The sequence below is a fragment of the Arachis hypogaea genome, chromosome 7, assembly GCF_003086295.3.
Source record: "Arachis hypogaea cultivar Tifrunner chromosome 7, arahy.Tifrunner.gnm2.J5K5, whole genome shotgun sequence".
Taxonomy (NCBI): Eukaryota; Viridiplantae; Streptophyta; class Magnoliopsida; order Fabales; family Fabaceae; genus Arachis; species Arachis hypogaea.
Genome location: NC_092042.1, coordinates 2,389,103 through 2,406,787, shown reverse-complemented (window position 1 = coordinate 2,406,787; position 17,685 = coordinate 2,389,103). Strand labels below are relative to the sequence as shown.

At 32.5% G+C, this 17,685-nt stretch overlaps 4 protein-coding genes across 9 annotated transcripts; 3 read left to right on the top strand and 1 right to left on the bottom strand.

Annotated features, from left to right (window-relative positions):
• Positions 1 to 13: 13 nt before the first annotated feature.
• On the top strand, positions 14 to 3,621 carry LOC112701914 (EH domain-containing protein 1). Its single transcript, XM_025752716.3, has 10 exons — positions 14 to 339; positions 660 to 773; positions 923 to 1,025; positions 1,119 to 1,168; positions 1,431 to 1,559; positions 1,643 to 1,894; positions 1,999 to 2,078; positions 2,662 to 2,788; positions 2,941 to 3,084; positions 3,168 to 3,621. The coding sequence occupies exons 1-10, from the start codon at positions 196 to 198 to the stop codon at positions 3,351 to 3,353; spliced, it is 1,329 nt and encodes a 442-aa protein (XP_025608501.1). The 5' UTR covers positions 14 to 195; the 3' UTR covers positions 3,354 to 3,621.
• Positions 3,622 to 4,108: 487 nt separating this feature from the next.
• LOC112701912 (grpE protein homolog 2, mitochondrial) lies at positions 4,109 to 7,308 on the top strand. Of its 4 annotated transcripts, none has more exons than XM_025752714.2 (6): positions 4,254 to 4,606; positions 5,222 to 5,435; positions 5,514 to 5,710; positions 5,801 to 5,968; positions 6,489 to 6,617; positions 6,888 to 7,308. In XM_025752714.2, the coding sequence occupies exons 1-6, from the start codon at positions 4,463 to 4,465 to the stop codon at positions 6,975 to 6,977; spliced, it is 942 nt and encodes a 313-aa protein (XP_025608499.1). In that variant the 5' UTR covers positions 4,254 to 4,462; the 3' UTR covers positions 6,978 to 7,308. The 4 variants fall into 4 exon arrangements, with proteins under 4 accessions (XP_025608497.1, XP_025608499.1, XP_025608500.1 ...); XM_025752715.3 differs by having other exon boundaries at positions 4,271 to 4,606; positions 5,231 to 5,435; XM_025752712.2 differs by having other exon boundaries at positions 4,109 to 4,606; positions 5,222 to 5,710.
• A 1,469-nt stretch (positions 7,309 to 8,777) lies between these two features.
• LOC112701910 (trigger factor-like protein TIG, Chloroplastic) lies at positions 8,778 to 15,940 on the top strand. 3 transcript variants are annotated; one of them, XM_025752710.3, is made up of 14 exons: positions 8,778 to 9,239; positions 9,882 to 9,965; positions 10,229 to 10,357; positions 10,711 to 10,799; positions 10,883 to 11,066; positions 11,297 to 11,387; positions 11,499 to 11,653; positions 11,975 to 12,067; positions 12,155 to 12,247; positions 12,548 to 12,628; positions 12,757 to 12,906; positions 13,060 to 13,155; positions 13,247 to 13,359; positions 15,512 to 15,940. In XM_025752710.3, exons 1-13 carry the CDS (start codon positions 8,862 to 8,864, stop codon positions 13,322 to 13,324), a joined length of 1,701 nt encoding a protein of 566 aa, XP_025608495.1. In that variant the 5' UTR covers positions 8,778 to 8,861; the 3' UTR covers positions 13,325 to 13,359; positions 15,512 to 15,940. The 3 variants fall into 3 exon arrangements, with proteins under 3 accessions (XP_025608495.1, XP_072056009.1, XP_025608494.1); XM_072199908.1 differs by lacking the exon at positions 15,512 to 15,940 and adding an exon at positions 14,081 to 14,369; XM_025752709.3 differs by lacking the exon at positions 15,512 to 15,940 and having other exon boundaries at positions 13,247 to 13,478.
• Positions 13,636 to 17,685, bottom strand: LOC112701911 (phosphatidate cytidylyltransferase 1). The gene is made up of 12 exons (XM_025752711.3): positions 17,562 to 17,685; positions 17,061 to 17,219; positions 16,392 to 16,657; positions 15,994 to 16,145; positions 15,764 to 15,905; positions 15,501 to 15,657; positions 15,119 to 15,166; positions 14,923 to 15,009; positions 14,688 to 14,816; positions 14,361 to 14,417; positions 14,098 to 14,181; positions 13,636 to 13,925 (listed from the first exon to the last, which is right to left on the bottom strand). The coding sequence occupies exons 2-12, from the start codon at positions 17,193 to 17,195 to the stop codon at positions 13,836 to 13,838; spliced, it is 1,347 nt and encodes a 448-aa protein (XP_025608496.1). The 5' UTR covers positions 17,196 to 17,219; positions 17,562 to 17,685; the 3' UTR covers positions 13,636 to 13,835.

Sequence of the window (17,685 nt, the reverse complement as noted above, 5' to 3'; positions counted from 1 at the left end):
ATCAGTTGAAAACGATGTCGTTTGCATTTTGGTTTTGTTCCTCAACATTTTCCCTCACTTTCTCTGTGTTTCTGAGGTGAATACTTCAATGGACAACAAATATTCAATGCAGCAACATTGATCTCCATTACGAAGAATATTCTCCCTTTTTCCCATTCAGTTCCCTTCTTCTTCTTCTTCTTCGCCATCGCAGCAATGTTCGTGTACATGGTTTTATCCCGCCACGTGTCAAAAACCATTTCTCGAAGCTCAACGCTTTTCTCTGCTTCGCTGAGGTCCCAACACTTATCCACCTTCTCCGATCACTTCCAATCCCTACTTCCCCAATCGCAGAGCGAGGTAATAGTTCCACTTCCATCATAAATATTCGATTTTTCTGCCCCTTTTGTGTTGTAGGGTTTTAGCCGTTAGCTGAAAATTTGACGACTTTTAACGAAATTTAACATCTTTAGTATGTTTTGGTTTCGTATGTCTAATATTTTTAGGCAGGACTATTACTAATTTGATTTCTCACACTTGAAATGCGATTCTAATCTTTGTTTGCTCCTTTTAGACTAACAAATTTTGCATTTTTTGTCATGTATTTTTTCTAATCTAATATGTTGTTTTTTTATATTAATATTGTTACATGATTTGATTCCCATAATCTAATTGTACAGGTTTCACCTTCCTCTGTGACCTCAATAATTGATGGCTTGAAGAAACTCTACATCCAGAAGTTGAAGCCATTAGAAGTTACATATCGTTTTAATGATTTTGTATTCCCATTACTGGTCAGTAAGTTCCTCTTTTTTTTGTCCTTCGAAAAATTGACTTCCCAATCTAGATTCACTGTCAACTTTAGCTGATCACTATATTCATTTTTTATGTTTGTCTTTTTTCTATGCACAATTTATTGACTGGAAATTTTTACACACACTAGACAAATAGTGATTTTGAAGCCAAGCCAATGGTTATGCTTTTGGGTCAATACTCAACTGGTAAAACAACATTTATCAAACATCTCCTTAAAAGTAATTATCCAGGCAAGTGGTTTTGTGTATTCGTGTATACATATAAGATTGCTAATCTCTCTTATGGAAATTTATTTGATAACGTTTGGTTTCTCATTATTGCAGGAGCCCATATTGGACCTGAGCCTACAACTGATCGGTTTGTTGCTATCATGGTATGTGCCAAACTTCCCATGACTGTATTGACATCAAGATTTTCTGTGTTTCAAATTAGTAATCAATTTGATTTCTAGTTATTAACAAGATCCAACTTATCTGTATAAGGTACAAAACTTTATAGTGGAGTTAGTACTTTGCATTCTAGAATTAGTGATGACTTTTAATGATTTGAATTATTGGTATCTGTGATACATCCAATAATCTACCTATTTCGTAGTGAATAGGAAAAAGCTTACTAATGCATAAATTTTAAGACAGTCTGGGCCTGATGAGAGAACCATTCCTGGAAATACTGTTGCTGTCCAAGCAGACATGCCATTTAGTGGTCTAACAAGTTTTGGCACGGCTTTTTTGTCAAAATTTGAGTGTGCTCAGATGCCTCATCCGGTAGGTTGCGCTAGAGCCATTGAAGCAGTTTATCAGATTTTCCTATGGTATTTGGACTTACTCTTTTATGCAAACATCCAAAGCTACTAGACCAGATTACACTGGTGGATAGTCCTGGAGTTCTATCAGGAGAAAAGCAACGAACACAACGCTCATATGATTTTACCGGTGTAACATCTTGGTTTGCTGCCAAATGTGATTTGATACTTCTCCTGTTTGATCCTCACAAACTTGATATTAGTGACGAGTTCAAGCGTGTGATCTCATCCTTACGTGGGCATGATGATAAAGTTCGAGTCGTTTTGAACAAGGCAGACCAAGTTGATACTCAACAAGTAAGAGCATGTGTAGTTAAACTGCCATTTGTTTATTTATTAAATATACTGCAACATGGTAATTGGTAAGGTGCAACCTAACCCATTTTTGGTCTTATTTGCAGTTAATGAGGGTTTATGGAGCATTAATGTGGTCACTTGGGAAGGTGCTGAATACACCTGAAGTCACACGTGTGTATATTGGGTAGGTCACTTTATAAATGTATTTCTAAATGCTAATCAACTGTCATCACTTAATTGTTTTCTTTCACTTGCCATTATAGAGAGACACTTTATTTTTATTTTCAATTTTATCCCACCTTTTGTCTTTTGTATCATGTACTATACAATTTAGAAATGATATAACCGAGTTCTTTTCCTTGATCATTAGATTGCCATGTGCTGTTTTGTGCTTAAACATTTTATTCTGTCAGATCCTTCATTGATAAGCCTGTAAATGATGCTGTCGGTGGTCCAATCGGTAGGGAGCTCTTTGAAAACTCTCAGATAGTTTTGACATATATAAAAAGCGTTAGGGACAAAATTGAATGAATCGGAAATGTTAGGGATAAAATTGAATGAAATTAAACGTTAGGGACAAAAAGTATATTTTACGCTTTCTAAAATTATATGGTTTTGGCTACGTTTTTTTTATTGGAAGCAAACTTGTTTATTTTCATTTTTTCCACCTTTTGTTTTTTTGTATCATGTGCTGTATAATTTACACATGTTCCTTGATCGTTAGATTGCCATGTGCTGTTTTGTGCTGAAATACTTTATTCTGTCAGCTCCTTCATCGAAAAGCCTGTAAATGATGCTGCCGGTGGTCCAATCGGTAGGGAACTCTTTGAGAAAGAACAAGATGACCTTCTTTCAGACCTAAAAGATATACCAAAGATGGCCTGTGATCGAAGAGTGAGTTCCGTGTTATTATTTTGTTTATCTTATATTTTTCCATTAAAATCAGACCACTCATATGTTCATGCATAATTATATTCCCCAAATTGCTAGTTGTGTTCTAATAAATAACAATAACAACTTTGTTTATGTGTATTGACTAATTGTAGATCAATGAATTTGTAAAACGGGCACGAGCTGCCAAGATACATGCTTGCATTATCAGTCATCTTAAAAACGAGATGCCGGTTTTGCTGGGCAAAGCTAAAGCTCAGGAAAGGCTTATTGATAATTTGGCTTCAGAATTTGTAAAGGTAGGAATTCAGCATGTAATCTGATGTGTTTCACATGCATTTCACACACAAACTCATAATATGACTTTAAACTTTGAAAACAGGTACAAAGAGAATTCCATCTACCTCCTGGGGACTTCCCAGACATTGAGCATTTCAGAGAGATATTGAGTGGTTTCAATATTGGCAATTTTGAGAGATTGAAACCAAAAATGATACAAGCAGTAGATGATATGTTAGCTTATGACATTCCTAACCTCTTGAAGAATTTTAAGAGTACCTATGATTAGTTTAAGAGCAATTTTGCCAGTTAAATAATTATTGCATTGATTGGAGTTTAAGATATCTGCAGCATATTGTAGATGTTATCAGATATCTTTATTTTGTATTTTCTATTCTTTTTTGGGGATTTAGACTGTGTTCTGTATTATTAAATCAGTTTTGTAATAGCCAATAAGTTCCAAGTCAGAAAATAATGTAAGAGTTGATAACCTTCATTGTAGTCCTCTAAGAAATCATTAATTTAATCACTTAAAGCTTGGTTGGTTCTGTCTTAAATTTCTTAAAAGCACTTCTTCAAAGTTTGATCACTGAAGTCAAACAATTACCACTTGTGCCATGTCTCAAGTTTTTTTTTTTCTTCCGAAGGTATTTTCAATCCAGTAAGGTAATGATTAATTCGTTGCATATTTGAACTTAATTTAAAAATTTGTTAATACTGAGAAAAATAAGTGAATTGACTACTTAACTAACTTAAGTTGATTTATGTCTCGTAATTAATCTTATACTTTTTTTCTAAAGTTTGTATTATCACACATTCAGCAAAAAATAAATTTTTATTTAAAATTAATATATTTTTTTGTTTTTTATGATATTTTTTAATTCGACAAACCAAAAGTTTAATTTGCCAATGCTTATGGCTTTGTTAACATCAGCCCGCCAATGAGCCTTAGTTTACACGGCATTCTACCTCCTCCCCATCTCAAAAGTCTTGGGTTCAACTCTTACTAACTATAATCGAGAAGAAAAAATTGGTAAGCATATGAAAAGTGTATGGGTGTATATTATACCTAGAATTGAGATAGTTCAATCTATGAGGTACTTAGGATTGAGGTTGTCCAATCCACTTGTTAAAAAATAAAAAACATCAGCCCAAACCATTTTGTTGACCCAAAGAAGACAAACAAAATAGCTTAGAACGACGTCGTTTGAAAATTATTGAATTTATCTTTTTTTTTTCCTCCGCCGCTATCATTTTGCTCACGTTCTCTCTGTTTTCTTCTGGAAACAAGCAGCTTCCACAGAAACTCTCTACTACTTCCCTCTCATTGATCTCCGCTTCAAGCTTTCTCCTTTTCTCACTCAATTTTCTCGTCTCTTATTCTTCCTCTTATCAGCGATGTTCGTCTACAAGGTTCTATACCGTGTTTCCAGAACCATTTCTCGAAGCTCCACGCTTCTCTCTGCTTCGCAAAGGCACCCCCAACACTTTTCAACCTTCTCCAATCACTTCCATTCCCTCCTTCCCCAATCGCAAACCAAGGTAGGTTCCCGCCTCAATCATAAATATTCGATTTTTTTCCTTTTTTGTGTTGTAGGGTTTTGCTAGGGTTTTAGCTCTTAGCTGAAAATTTAATGACTTTAATAATTTTAACGAATATTCTGGTGTTCTTGTTCTCTATGCTCTTTCTCTTCTATAAGGATTGTTGATTTTTTTTTTTTGGGTGGGAATATCCAAATTCAGCACTTTGAAGCTCCTGTTAGATTTTTAATATTTTTTTTTTCGTGATTTGTAATTCCTATTTTAGTTCTAGCTTGTGATATAGCTTCTCCAATGTTAGAAGGTGCTTTAGTTAAAAAAAAAAAAGGATTTTAAAAAGTGTGATCATTTTCCTTTGGACAATTTTAGAAGAAAGAGTGTTGAATAAAAAAAAAATCAGTAATCTGATACATGCATATGAACATAGCTTTTTCTTTTTTAAAAAAAAAATTATGGAGAGCAGAACAATTTGCTTGAACTTATCTTTCTGTATTATGCCCTGTAAAACTATAAGTTTAAGATGATGCAATTATTTCTGTTGAAACTGTTTATTTGAGTAAATGAACCCATGCAGTGTAAAATATTCATGAAGTTTAACATTGCTTTCTAATATTTCAGCCTATTCAGGTTCAAGCCAATTTGTTATATCCACCAATAAATCCTTCTCTGGCTCCAATATTTGGATTTTCTTCATCAGCATCACCTGACGAAAAGGAAAAGGCAAATAATGTGGGAGATTCTACAAATGATGACCCTGCCAAAACAAGTGTGGATGAGAAGGAAATTGATCAGGGTGAACAAGCCAAAGGTGCTGATCAAAGAGAAGAATCAGGTTCTGCTTCTGATTCTCAATCTCAAACCCCCAAAAGGAGGAGAAAAAGTTCTAAACGAGTTGCATTTTCTGATTCAGATTCTGATATAGAGAGTGAAGATCTATCAAGGGATGATTTAATTAAGCTTGTTGCTGAGAAGGAAGAACTTTTGAATTTGAAGCACAAAGAGATTGAGAAAATGCAGGATAAAGTTCTGCGTACTTATGCAGAGATGGAGAATGTCATGGACAGAACTAGACGTGAATCAGAGAATTCAAAAAAATTTGCCATACAGGTCTAGAATTTTGAACTTTTTTGTCCTAAATAATGTGTTTTATTATTTTATTTTATTAACTGTAAGCTGAATGGTTTAAATTTGTTTCAGAATTTCGCAAAGAGCTTACTAGATGTTGCGGACAACTTGGGAAGAGCTTCCTCTGTTGTAAAGGAAAGCTTTTCAAAGATTGATGCATCAAATGAAACCTCCGAATCCGTAAAACTCTTGAAAACACTTTTGGAAGGTGTTGAAATGACAGACAAGCAACTTTCAGAGGTAGAATGTTCTACTTTATTCACATTTTCTATAATTGTAGTAGTCTAAGCTAATCTAGTTTTCTATCTTTTATTTGGAGTAATTTTCATAGATAAGGTTCCCTACTCCACAAGGGGACCCAAAAAAATAAAATAAAATCTTCGCACCTATTGCTGTTATATACTTATATTCATCATTAAAGGTGGGTTGAATATTTTGTGTGAATGTGAGTGCAAGTGTGATTTGTTGAGCACTAGGATACAGTGCTCTGGGCTCTAGGCTTTCACGTTGGTTGGTGGTGGCTGAGGCGCCTGCAAACAATACCTTTGAGACTTGGGGGCTCCATTTGTCTTTTAACTTCAAAAACTATTTTTTTTAACGATTTTCTCGTTAGTTTCTGTACAAGCTTCTCGTTGTAAATGCCTTCGTGGAGGTGGCATGATCAGTTTGGGGATGCACTTCAGTACCTTTCTGCATCATTGAACCTGCTAAATTTATTTCAAGTTTATAAGCTTATTGAAGTAACTGCTTCTGCTTACAGGTACTTAAAAAGTTTGGTGTTGAAAAGTTCGATCCTACAAATGAGCCCTTTGATCCGAATATGCACAATGCCATCTTCCAAGTTCCTGACAGCTCCAAGCCTCCAGGCACCGTTGCTGCTGTTCTCAAGGTAATTTACATAACTTTTGGTCCTATGAAGGGCTGCAATTCGGTTTTCCAACTATTGAATCCTTAACAATCTCATCTCATCACATGTTACTTTTCGTAATTCCCTTTCAATTTATATTTGACAATACTAAGGGACCAATCTCGCCATTTGTAACCCACTTCAATCATTATCAATCATGCCAATCATTCCCATAAAAGGGCTCGTTGATCAATAGTTTATTTAAGTGATTTGGAAATGATTCAAAATCATGTCTTTTGGATACGTTTGCAGGCAGGATATAAGCTTTATGATCGCGTTATTCGCCCGGCCGAAGTTGGTGTAACCCAAGGTGTGGAGGAGGATAAGAATGCAACTGAATGATAGACTAGGCATTAACATATGGTAACTAGTAAGAGCTCATAGGATAAAAAAAGAGAGATTCCTAAGTGAGTTCTTATTGGGAATCATCTAATTTTTCTTCCAAATATGTATCTTTTCAGAGCATCATGACCAGTTGTTTACCATTGAGCAATGGACTATTCTTTTCTTCTAAGCTTTTTAGAGTGACAATGATGCCATAAAGATGGGTTTGCTACCATCAGATTTTGGTTTGTAACAATGCTATTGCTGCTTACACTGATTCTTTATAGTAAAATTCTTGGTAGTGGGAGGATGCAACCCTTGTAGTTGTATGTTCATACCATAGTTTTCATATCTACCTCTAATTAAGCATACCATGACTTGGTTAACATATTTCAGATAAGACAAATTTCTATATAAACCATGGAGGAGGAAGAATAGTTTTTTCCTTCCCATTAATTGATTACTACAGAATACTACAAAATAATTGAAGAAAAATGAGAAGATATAATAAAAAAAGGGACATAAATGAGTTTTTGTAACAAAAAATGTAGAGTAAGAATTTTATAGGAAGATAATAAAATCTGTCTTTAGATAATCTAAGAATATAATTTTTGATAATATAATTTGTAATTTGAGAATAATTGCGAATTTAATTTCCTTCTACAAACATATTTAACTCCCCGGATCAAACTTAAGATGTGAGAGCAAACATCTAAAATTTCTAGTTGCCTTTCAACGATTTTATTTTATTATTTTCAATACTTTTTCAGATTTGAATATTATGGTAGACTTATTTTATTTACAAAAAAAAGAATAACTACTTTTTTTTTATAATAACTAAAATAGCAAAATCTTTTTATAAAGTAATGTTTATTGAACCATAAAAAAAGAGGTGTTCAAATTCAAACCGATCGAAAATCAATTAAAATCGCATTAATTCGGATTTGATTGGATTCTATTTTTTGCAAACTGTTAGAGCAGATCGAATTTTGAATCTACTTTTCATAACCGATTCAATCCAATCCAAACCGCACAATGTGCTATAATATTATTATTTTATTATTATATTTACAATTATACTTATAATATGTTCAATTTGTTATACATTTTTATATTATTTATGTATTATTATCATTTAATGAATATTTTCTGTTCAAAATGTTATTTATTTATTTATTTTAACTAACCTATAATTTTATTTCTATTGTTATTGTTATGTTTTGATTGGTTTTTTAAAATATTATTGAGATTGTTATGTTATTGTTGATTATTTAAAATTTGATGTTGAGACTTGTTATATGTATTTATTTTTTTTAATTTACAAAATTACAAATCAAATCCAATCCAAAGTCCAAACCGCTTGAAATTTGATCGGATTGGATTTTTTTTCTAAATCATCCAATCCAGAACTGCACTTCAAATAAAATTAGTGTTCAAATCAGATAAATTTTTTATTCAAAATCGATTCAAATCGCACCGTGAACACTTCTAAAAAAGAAGTAGGTAATTTATCGATGATGTATTTAGAATTTTCCCACTTTAAGTGATAATTTCTATTTTTTATTATTAACACATTGTTTAATATAGAAGAATGCTAGAGCCAGCAACTTTTATGATTTGTAGTCATCAAATAGTCATTAATGATGATTTTAATAGTGTAAAATTTTATCTAATTGTTCACTTTTCTTTGCTAGTTACATACTGGCCAAAATTTAACAAAGTTGCTGATCCTATACTTTTCCTTTAATATATTGGTTGTATGCAATAATATGAAATTAAAATAGATTTTAAGTATCTTATTAATAATTTATTCCCTTTAATATTTTTGCAACAAAATATCTTTGTTTCTAGTTATTATCCGAGCAAGGTGTGAAGTCTATCTGCTACTAACTAACTTGAAGAATGGAGCTCTGTTCTCGAACCTTAACAACTCTTCTTCATCGCACTTCTTCTTCTTCTTCTTCTTCTTCTTCTCACTCTCTTCTTCGTGCAACTACTTGTAACTATGCAACACCTTCCAAATCCAGCAACTACTTCAACCTCTCATCATCATCGTCATCTCATTATCATAATCATCATGTTCTTCACCACTTCCAACAACCACCCTTTCTCTTTCACCATCATCACGGTAGTTTTTCTTCCTTCATTGTTTCAGCTTCTTCTTCTTCTTCTTCTTCTTCTTCTTCTTCTTCTTCGGTGGCTGCTTCTTCCACAGAAGAGAAAATGGACCGTCTTCCGGCAGAGTTGAACGTCACCGAAACACAAGAACCCAATTCCAGAGTATGCGCTCTTCTTCTTCATCCGTTTTTTTTTTTTTTCTGTCAATGCTTTGATTTTAATAGCTCATTTACATAATTACATCGATGCTTTAAGTTTTGGTTTGCTTAGATTCTTGCTCAATAGAGTAGCTTCTGCAATCTATGTTAGTAAGGTGTTTGCACAATTAGGACTATTTTAGAAAGTGAGATTTTTTAAGGGTTTTGATTTATTTTTTAATTTCTATTGTTAATAATATGCTTTTATATATGATTACTTAAGGTTTAATTACACATAATTTCATCAAATTTTTAATTAAATGTCTAAAAGTTTATAATTGGGTCCTATACTAAATAAAATTTTGTAATTAGATCCTTGTTAGTTGTTATTTTTAAGAAGAAAAGTAACACAATAATCATAGAATATTTGCTTTTAGAATATTTCATTGGTATACAAAAACGTATATTCGAAAAAAAAAAGGATTTTTAAACAAAAAATAGTTATAGATAACCTAATTTAAAATTTTATATGAGTCTAAGTTTGTGGGACTATAAAGAAGGATTCAATTAGTTTATATGCACTTGTAGTTAGGCATTCAATAATATATTCAGTACCCTTAAAAAAAACTGACCTTTTATTTCAACATATTATCTCATTTCATTGCAGGTTAGACTTCAAGTGGAGGTGCCACCAGTTGTCTGTGAGGATTGTTACAAAAGGGTCATATCTGAGTTTACAAAGCAAGCAAAGGTACTATCAACACTTAATTTATGCTTTATACATGCAATTATTATCTATAATGCCTGCAGTTTATGATTCTTTTGTATCTACATTGATGAGTATAACATCCCTACCTTGTTTTTCTTATAAAAAATTTTAGCTGACTAATTTTTACAGTCCGAGGTTACTGCTTCACCATATATCTCAAAGAAGTTTGCTCAAGATTCATGTATCCAAAATTTTTGAAATAGTATGCTACTTTTATGGGCTAATTTACCGTTTCACATCAACAGGTCCCCGGATTCCGCCCCGGAAAGCCGGTTCCAGAAAGTATTCTTGTCGGTTACGTCGGGCGCAAAAATGTTCAGAAGGCCACAATCGAATCTATATTGAGGAGAACACTTCCACATGCTATGACTTCAGTATGTTGCATTATGGTTTACTTTCTTATCTTCTTATGTCTTAGTTTCTTCCTAATGTTTAGTCTATTATACAATTCAGCTCGTTGCGTTTATTTGAAATTACTGAAATCTCTCTTCATTCTTCAAAGTCATGCTTAAATAGTTATTGATCTTTCCTCATTGTCAACAACATGGCCTGAAATCTATATGCTGCTGAGATTGATACTGATCAAGGGATCTTTTTGTTTAATTATAATGTTTTCTACTATTTATCGTTTATCCGAAGTTAATACTGAAAAAACAAATGGATTATTAGATAAGATATACTACTTTGGTCTCATACTTAATACATAATGATCCATTCTATTTATTAGGTTACCAGAAAGGCTTTGCCGGACTCTGTGCGTATAGTGACTAAGTTTTCTGAGTTGGAGAAAACATATTCTTCTCAAGGGAGTCTTAGGTACAACATGTATTGGTTAAGCTAAATGTGTAATACTCGGTGGGAAGTTTTATTGATTATTGTTCTCGATTTCTGTTCTCCAGATATGATGTCCTTGCTGATATTGTACCTGAAATCAAATGGGTTCCTGATAATGGATACAAGAATCTGAAAATTGTTGTTGAAATAGACAGTGATATTGATGCTCAGAAAGCATCTGAACAAGAATTCAAAAGGCGTCACAAATCCATTGGTGCGCTGAAGGTTGTTGCTGACAGAGGACTACAGGTGGCTGAACTTGATTTATATCCATCAACTTGGTGTACATGCATTTTAATATGATTATTTGCTAACATTTAATCATTTTCCTGAAATTTTGAAGTTCTGATCATTTTCATATTTTTACTAATTACTAGCAAATAATTGGCAATCAAATAGTGTTTCATTTTCTTTGTATTTAGTATTATGCTGGTAATTATTTTTTGCACAAATTGACATCAACTTTATTTTGTTCGCAGGTTGGTGATGTTGTTGTCATTGACATCTCAGCAACAACCATTGACCAAGATGAATCAAAGATTAAAAATATTCCTTCTGCTGAAAGTAAAGGTCTGGTGATGTTCTTGAAGGATGATCATATACCGATATAGGGGTAGCATTCTTGTTCATGGTATATCATGAACTTTTTTTCCTCTAAACCTTATTCTATTGCGTGTGCAGGATTTAACTTCGATACAGAAGATGGTTACAGAATATTGCCCGGTTTCCTTGATTCTATAATTGGAATTCGTCCTGGTGAAACAAAGTCATTTCCTCTTGTGTTTCCTGAAACATGGAATCAAGAAAATCTCCGTGGTGTTCATGCTCAGTTTACTGTAAGTTTCTTATACATAATTCACATGCTCAATCCAAAAGTTTATTGTATTAGGGCCACAACCCACAAGCCAGCCTAGTGCTTTATGTAGCCGCATATTTTACAGGCTTCTATGGTGCTTTTAATCCTCCTTTTGTTAAAAACTTTGGACCTTTTAAATAGGATACATAGAGTGCTTCACTAGCTCTGAGAACATGAATTTTGTAGTTCGTGTATCCTCATTCGTCCCTAGATATTTATTTTCTTATTATTGGCTTAGCTGTTAGATCGGCCTCTGACTATATTGAGTCATGCTTATTAAACCTCTCTTCATTGATTATAGGTTGAATGCAAAGAACTATTTTACAGAGATTTGCCGGAACTGGATGATTCTATTGCTGATAAGCTTATCCCTGGATGCACCACAGTGCAACAGGTGAAGAATTATTTTCATTTTAGAGTGAAAATGAAGAATTATATCAAGTTGAATTCTGAGTCTTAACTTTTCGGTATGAATTTTCAGGTCAGAGACCTATTGTTGCAGAGATGTCAAGAGGTGGAGCAATCAGCTAGAGAACAAGCAACTGATAATGCTATATTAGATCAGATTTCCAAGGTAAAGTGACATTGTATTGATTGGTAGCAGTATTATTTTGAAGTTGTCTATTCTTGTAGGTTGCAATGCATGTTTCTCAATTTTGTTTGCAATTTGCATACTTCTCATTGACAAGGGATGAGATAATGATATGACCCTCTTTTTCGTATGGCCCGAATGGTCAAATAATCTATATCAAGTATGTTGGAAAATTTATACTTGGAAAACATCAGTTGTTGATATTTTTGCATTACCTGCTACAAGAAAATGCTGGTGTATGCATTGTTTATCACAACACATATTTATACTTGTCATTTTCAGATGGTAGAAGTTGATATACCTCAATCCTTGTTTGAGGAACAAGGTAGACAGCTATATGGAGCCAGCCTTTTAGAAATACAGGTACTTATTGCAACTGTTTCAAGCAAATCAAGTAAATTGGGTTCCAATATTTTGTAAAAACGAAAGGTCGTCTTGTTTCTCCGCGCTACACATGATTTACTATACTTGCTTGTCCTAATGTTATGCAGGCGAAAATGAATCTAAATGACCAGCAATTGGCTTCTCTGTCAAGTCAAAAGGCTGTGAATGAATATCTTGAGCATCAGAAGGACAATATAAGAAATTTGATAAAACAGAATCTGGCCGTCGGTGATATATATAGGCGCGAAAATCTGCAGGTATGCTTATCTGATTAAGACATTTATCCTTTATGTTTTGACCACTCAATTTGATGTGATTGAGAAATAACATTTGCTCCTGTTGGACCATTTTAGTATGTTTGTTGAATGCTTTGTGCTTATTAAAATGATTTCTGCATAATTCTTTTGCAGTTCTCCACTGAGGACCTTGTCAAGGAGGTTGAGAATTCCATCACCGAATTCAAACGTCAAAATCAAGAATATGACGAGGAAAGGGTAAAGGATCAGGTAATTTGCATGTTCTTTCAAGTTTGTTGACTTAAATTCTATACTCATTCTACTCATTGATTTAATATGATGCTTTTGAACTTCTATGAAGGTCCAAGAAATACTAGAAGGAGCTAAGGTGCTTGAATGGTTGAGAGAACATGCAGAGATTCAGTATGTAACCAGATGAGAGATAAGCAGTGGCAAAAGCAAAGCCAAGAAAGTGTAAGTTCTATATTTATTTGTATGAATTTCGTTTCGGCTGATGTATGTTATGAGAAAATAAACTATTATTGATTGAATTTTGAACAAATAATTTTAAGAACATAATTGCAACTTAGAAACATCTCTGTCTGTTAAACTTCATTGCAAAGTTTGACATGGCCTGCCTCAGGTTACGTCTTCAATAACCGACCCCACTTAATGAGATAATGCTTTGTTGTCACCGTTGTAATTTTGGATTACAAACAATATTTAAAGTTTCAGACACACAGGTAACAATAGTACCAAAAATTAAACTTTTCAATGTTAAAGGCCTAAAGAGAAATAAGTTATACCTACTTGAGCAGCTAGAATGAGAAGTCTGAGTCAAAAACCAATTTTTTTTTCTTTTTTTGATGATTACCCCCTTGTTCCAATAGGGGCATCATCTATGAATATTAACTAATCAAAGCATGGTTTATAAAAAAATGTACATTAAATCAATCTTGAATGAAACGCCTTTCTCTTAATACCTGCCCCAGCTTGTTGTAAAGAGCATGTTGCTCCTCCATATCAAGGTTCCTCAATACCTACATCATCAATAGATAATTGCATATAAGTTTTAGATTTATAAATAAAGTTAAGTGGTTATATTTGTATTCTCTGAGAACATCTAAATATAGTTAGAAGGAATTAGAGTTATCTAATTTCAACTTAATGGAAAATTACTAAATAAATTTCTTAGAGAAAAAGAATGCTGACCTGGCCTAAAACCATCTCAACTGAATAGTCATGGGGAGCAATGAATGATTGATAGTAGATGTAGACAAAAACAGCCATTACCATCTGAAAAGGGATGCATGCTAACACAGTGTAAAAACAATATAATTTTTTGGATTATAGCATATGAATATCTTGAACAGCAAGTTAATTACTGTAATACTATAGTGACACTATTCCCTGAATTAAATTATTGTCTGCTTAGATTACTGTAAACCTATTAATATTTATAGATTCATATATACCTGGCAATCCATTCTGTCAGTGACTCCACCATGTCCAGGTATACTGTCTCCAAAGTCCTATATTCATAGAAAGATATTAAGGGACACTGAGATAGTTTTTTACATCAGAATAAATATAGGGAATCAAATTTTAATTAACTAACAATTAATTTTTTTTATTGTAATTTTTTTTAATGCTCACTATTTTGAGAATTTAGGTTTTAGAGTTTAAAATTTAGAATAAAAGGAAAATTTTGAAAAGGTTGGCTGATATTGACTGAAAAATAATTGGTCATATGTAATATCATCTAATTTACTCTAAATTTAAATTAGAGAGCAAAGAAAGACCTTGATTTTGAAAGCCCTTTTGAAACCACTTGCAAAAAATCCTCCAAATGGTGCTATAATGGAGGCAAATAGTCCCATCCACAAGGCATGCCACTGTACTGGCAAAACTGCTATCTCTTTCCAAGGAAGCTAAAAACATGTTGCAAAATTATTTAAAAAGAAAAAGAGCCTAATTATAAGATTATGATTATTATAATAAAATTTCTAAAACTCGAGAATTATTATTATGAATTACCCATTGAGCAATTAATGTTGGTAAAGGAATGTACTCTGGCTTAAATATTGGATCAGGGTCACACTTAAGCCAACCAGTTGATAAGTCCTGAATTGATTGATTCCACCAAAAATGATACCATAGTTAGGAACATCACAAGTCTTTTGGTCAAATTCATATATTAATTAATTAGTTTAATCCAATGAAAGATTGTTACCTTCCTTGGACATGTTAGCCACTGGAAGCGACCCAAGAAGTTAGCAAACTGCAACAGATATTAACAGTTAAATCAGTTATGTCTTTTTGTCATTTTTTAACATGTTTTGTTCTTAGGAAAAAAAAAGTTGGCGACCACTCATGATATTGCAAACCGTTAGATGGTTCAGTCAAACATGTCAAACTATCTCATAGTCCATAATATCATCTTCACATGAAGATGTTTTCATGGAAGTAACTACTAAAAAAGTTACTTCTTTTTCTATTTTCGTATTCTTAGATTTTAGATGAATAGAAAAATAGACAAATTTTATATCAAAATAGATGTATTTTTATCTTTTTCAATATCTGTCTCTCTCGCCAAACAAGTGATTGATGGTTACCGCAAATGCAGCAATCATGGTGGCAACAGAAGCTCCAATGAAACCCTCCCATGTTTTCTTTGGAGAAAGCTTTATAAGAGGGGTCCTCCCAAAAAAGAAACCAAAGAAATATGCAGCAACATCATTCATAGCAATTAGCCCTGCAGGGAAAAGAAACCTTCATAACAAAATTTAACATGTTAGTTAGTTTCTTAATCTTAATCTTAATCATAATAATGATATAATATTTTTAAGGTAATGCATGAAAAAGTATTACATATTACCAGAATATGCCTTCAAATATATTGGCTACAGTGAATGCTGATTGGGCAAACACAACAATGAGTATCATATGAATCCATGCATATTGACCAAATTGATACTTGTAATATCTCTTCCTTAGTGAAAGAATAAACCATACAAAACCTGAGATTATATATAAATGAAACCAATCATTCAAATATAATTATAATTAAACTTTGTAATAATTAAGCAACTAAGTTAAATAACTAACCTGCAATATATAGGAAGTAACATATAACCATCTGATACTTGATGACGTTGCTGACAAGTCTATATAGGAATTTATCTGATGAAACTGTATTCACAAGTTGCTGACTCAGAATACGCCCATATACGTATAGCATTGCTGTGAAGAAAAAATGCCTACAACATATTCAAATCCAATTCTAAATTAATTTGAAATAAATCGAATTAAATTAAGTCAATTCGATACATAATTAGGATTTATAATTTTGTAAATTTTGTTTAACAAATGAACAAAATCATACCCTTTAAAAATTGAATTTAATAAATATTATGTAGCATATAGACAAAAATAAATTATTTCAAGTTATCAAAACCTAAGACACTATTTAGCATGAAAATTAATGAAAGTAGCATGTAGCTTACCAGTTCAAGAACTTAAACTTAGGGAGACGTTTATCTTGATTATTAGTATTAGCCTTTCTTAGTAGATTGAAGAGTTCATGTGCCATAAAGATTTGAATAACAACCACCATGGCCCACATGTAAAGATGACCCAAGTATATGAGAAGTAAGAGACTTAAAAGCATCCATAGTGATGAGTGTGCACGTATCCACATTGACTTGTACTTAGCTTTGTCATCGATAAGCAAATGGTTAGTCCCATTTAATTTGCTTATCTCTGCAGGAATCTGCACATAATTTAAGAAAAAAAAATCAGCATATTACTATATTCAAAATCACATATTTTTTAGTTATTCCCGTTATCTTTTAATCATGACAGATTAAAAACTAATCCATCACAAAATTGAGTTTCATTTAAAAGTCTATTGCTAACCAATAGATTACTACATGTACAAGATAAAATTTGAAATCCGAACACTTGCGTAAACTAACCACTTGACCAACCCAAAATAATTATTCAAAATAATATATTAGTTTGTACGAGGTACACTAATATTTATATGTTCAAATAAATAACTAAATTGGGTGGTCTAGTAGTTAGTTTACTAGTCCGGTTAAGTAATGAAATTTCGACCATCAACAAATTAATCTTTGTCCTTAATTGCGAATATAATTGAACAAATTACTAACCTCGTTTGAGTGTGAAGGCCTTCGTTGGCGAATAAAACCTGGAGTTCTTGGAGAATTACAGTTATGGAATTCATTATTGATATCTCTCATTGATGATGTAGAGATATTTCGGAGATGTTTTGGAGTGGAAGACATGAATGCATTTAGACCTTGATCCCCCTAACATCATACATCACAAAATTTAGGGCGTAATAATAATAGGCAAATCCATGATTATATATGATCTTCAAAAACAATAATAAAGTTAAAATCATGTGATGATGTGATCCGCAATTTAAAACCATATATACATACACTTAATATAAATTGATCTCAATGTATTATGTGTCATTATTTAACCTAATTCAACAATGAATATATGCATTGTTATTATTATTGGAATAGAATAGATCTTTGCCTATCTCAAACTCAAGAAAGAAATGGCATGCATGATCATTAGTATTGAGAATGAAATCATAGAAGTTATTATTATTGTAATACAAAAAGAGAGAATTTACTTACTTGGTGAAAGTTATGTTGTTGAAGAGGAAGAAAACGCAGGATGTGATGTGAATGTAATTTGTTGAATGTGGCTTGGCTATGTTTGAGGGAAAAGAGAGACACAACAAACTATATAGCGGTTTTC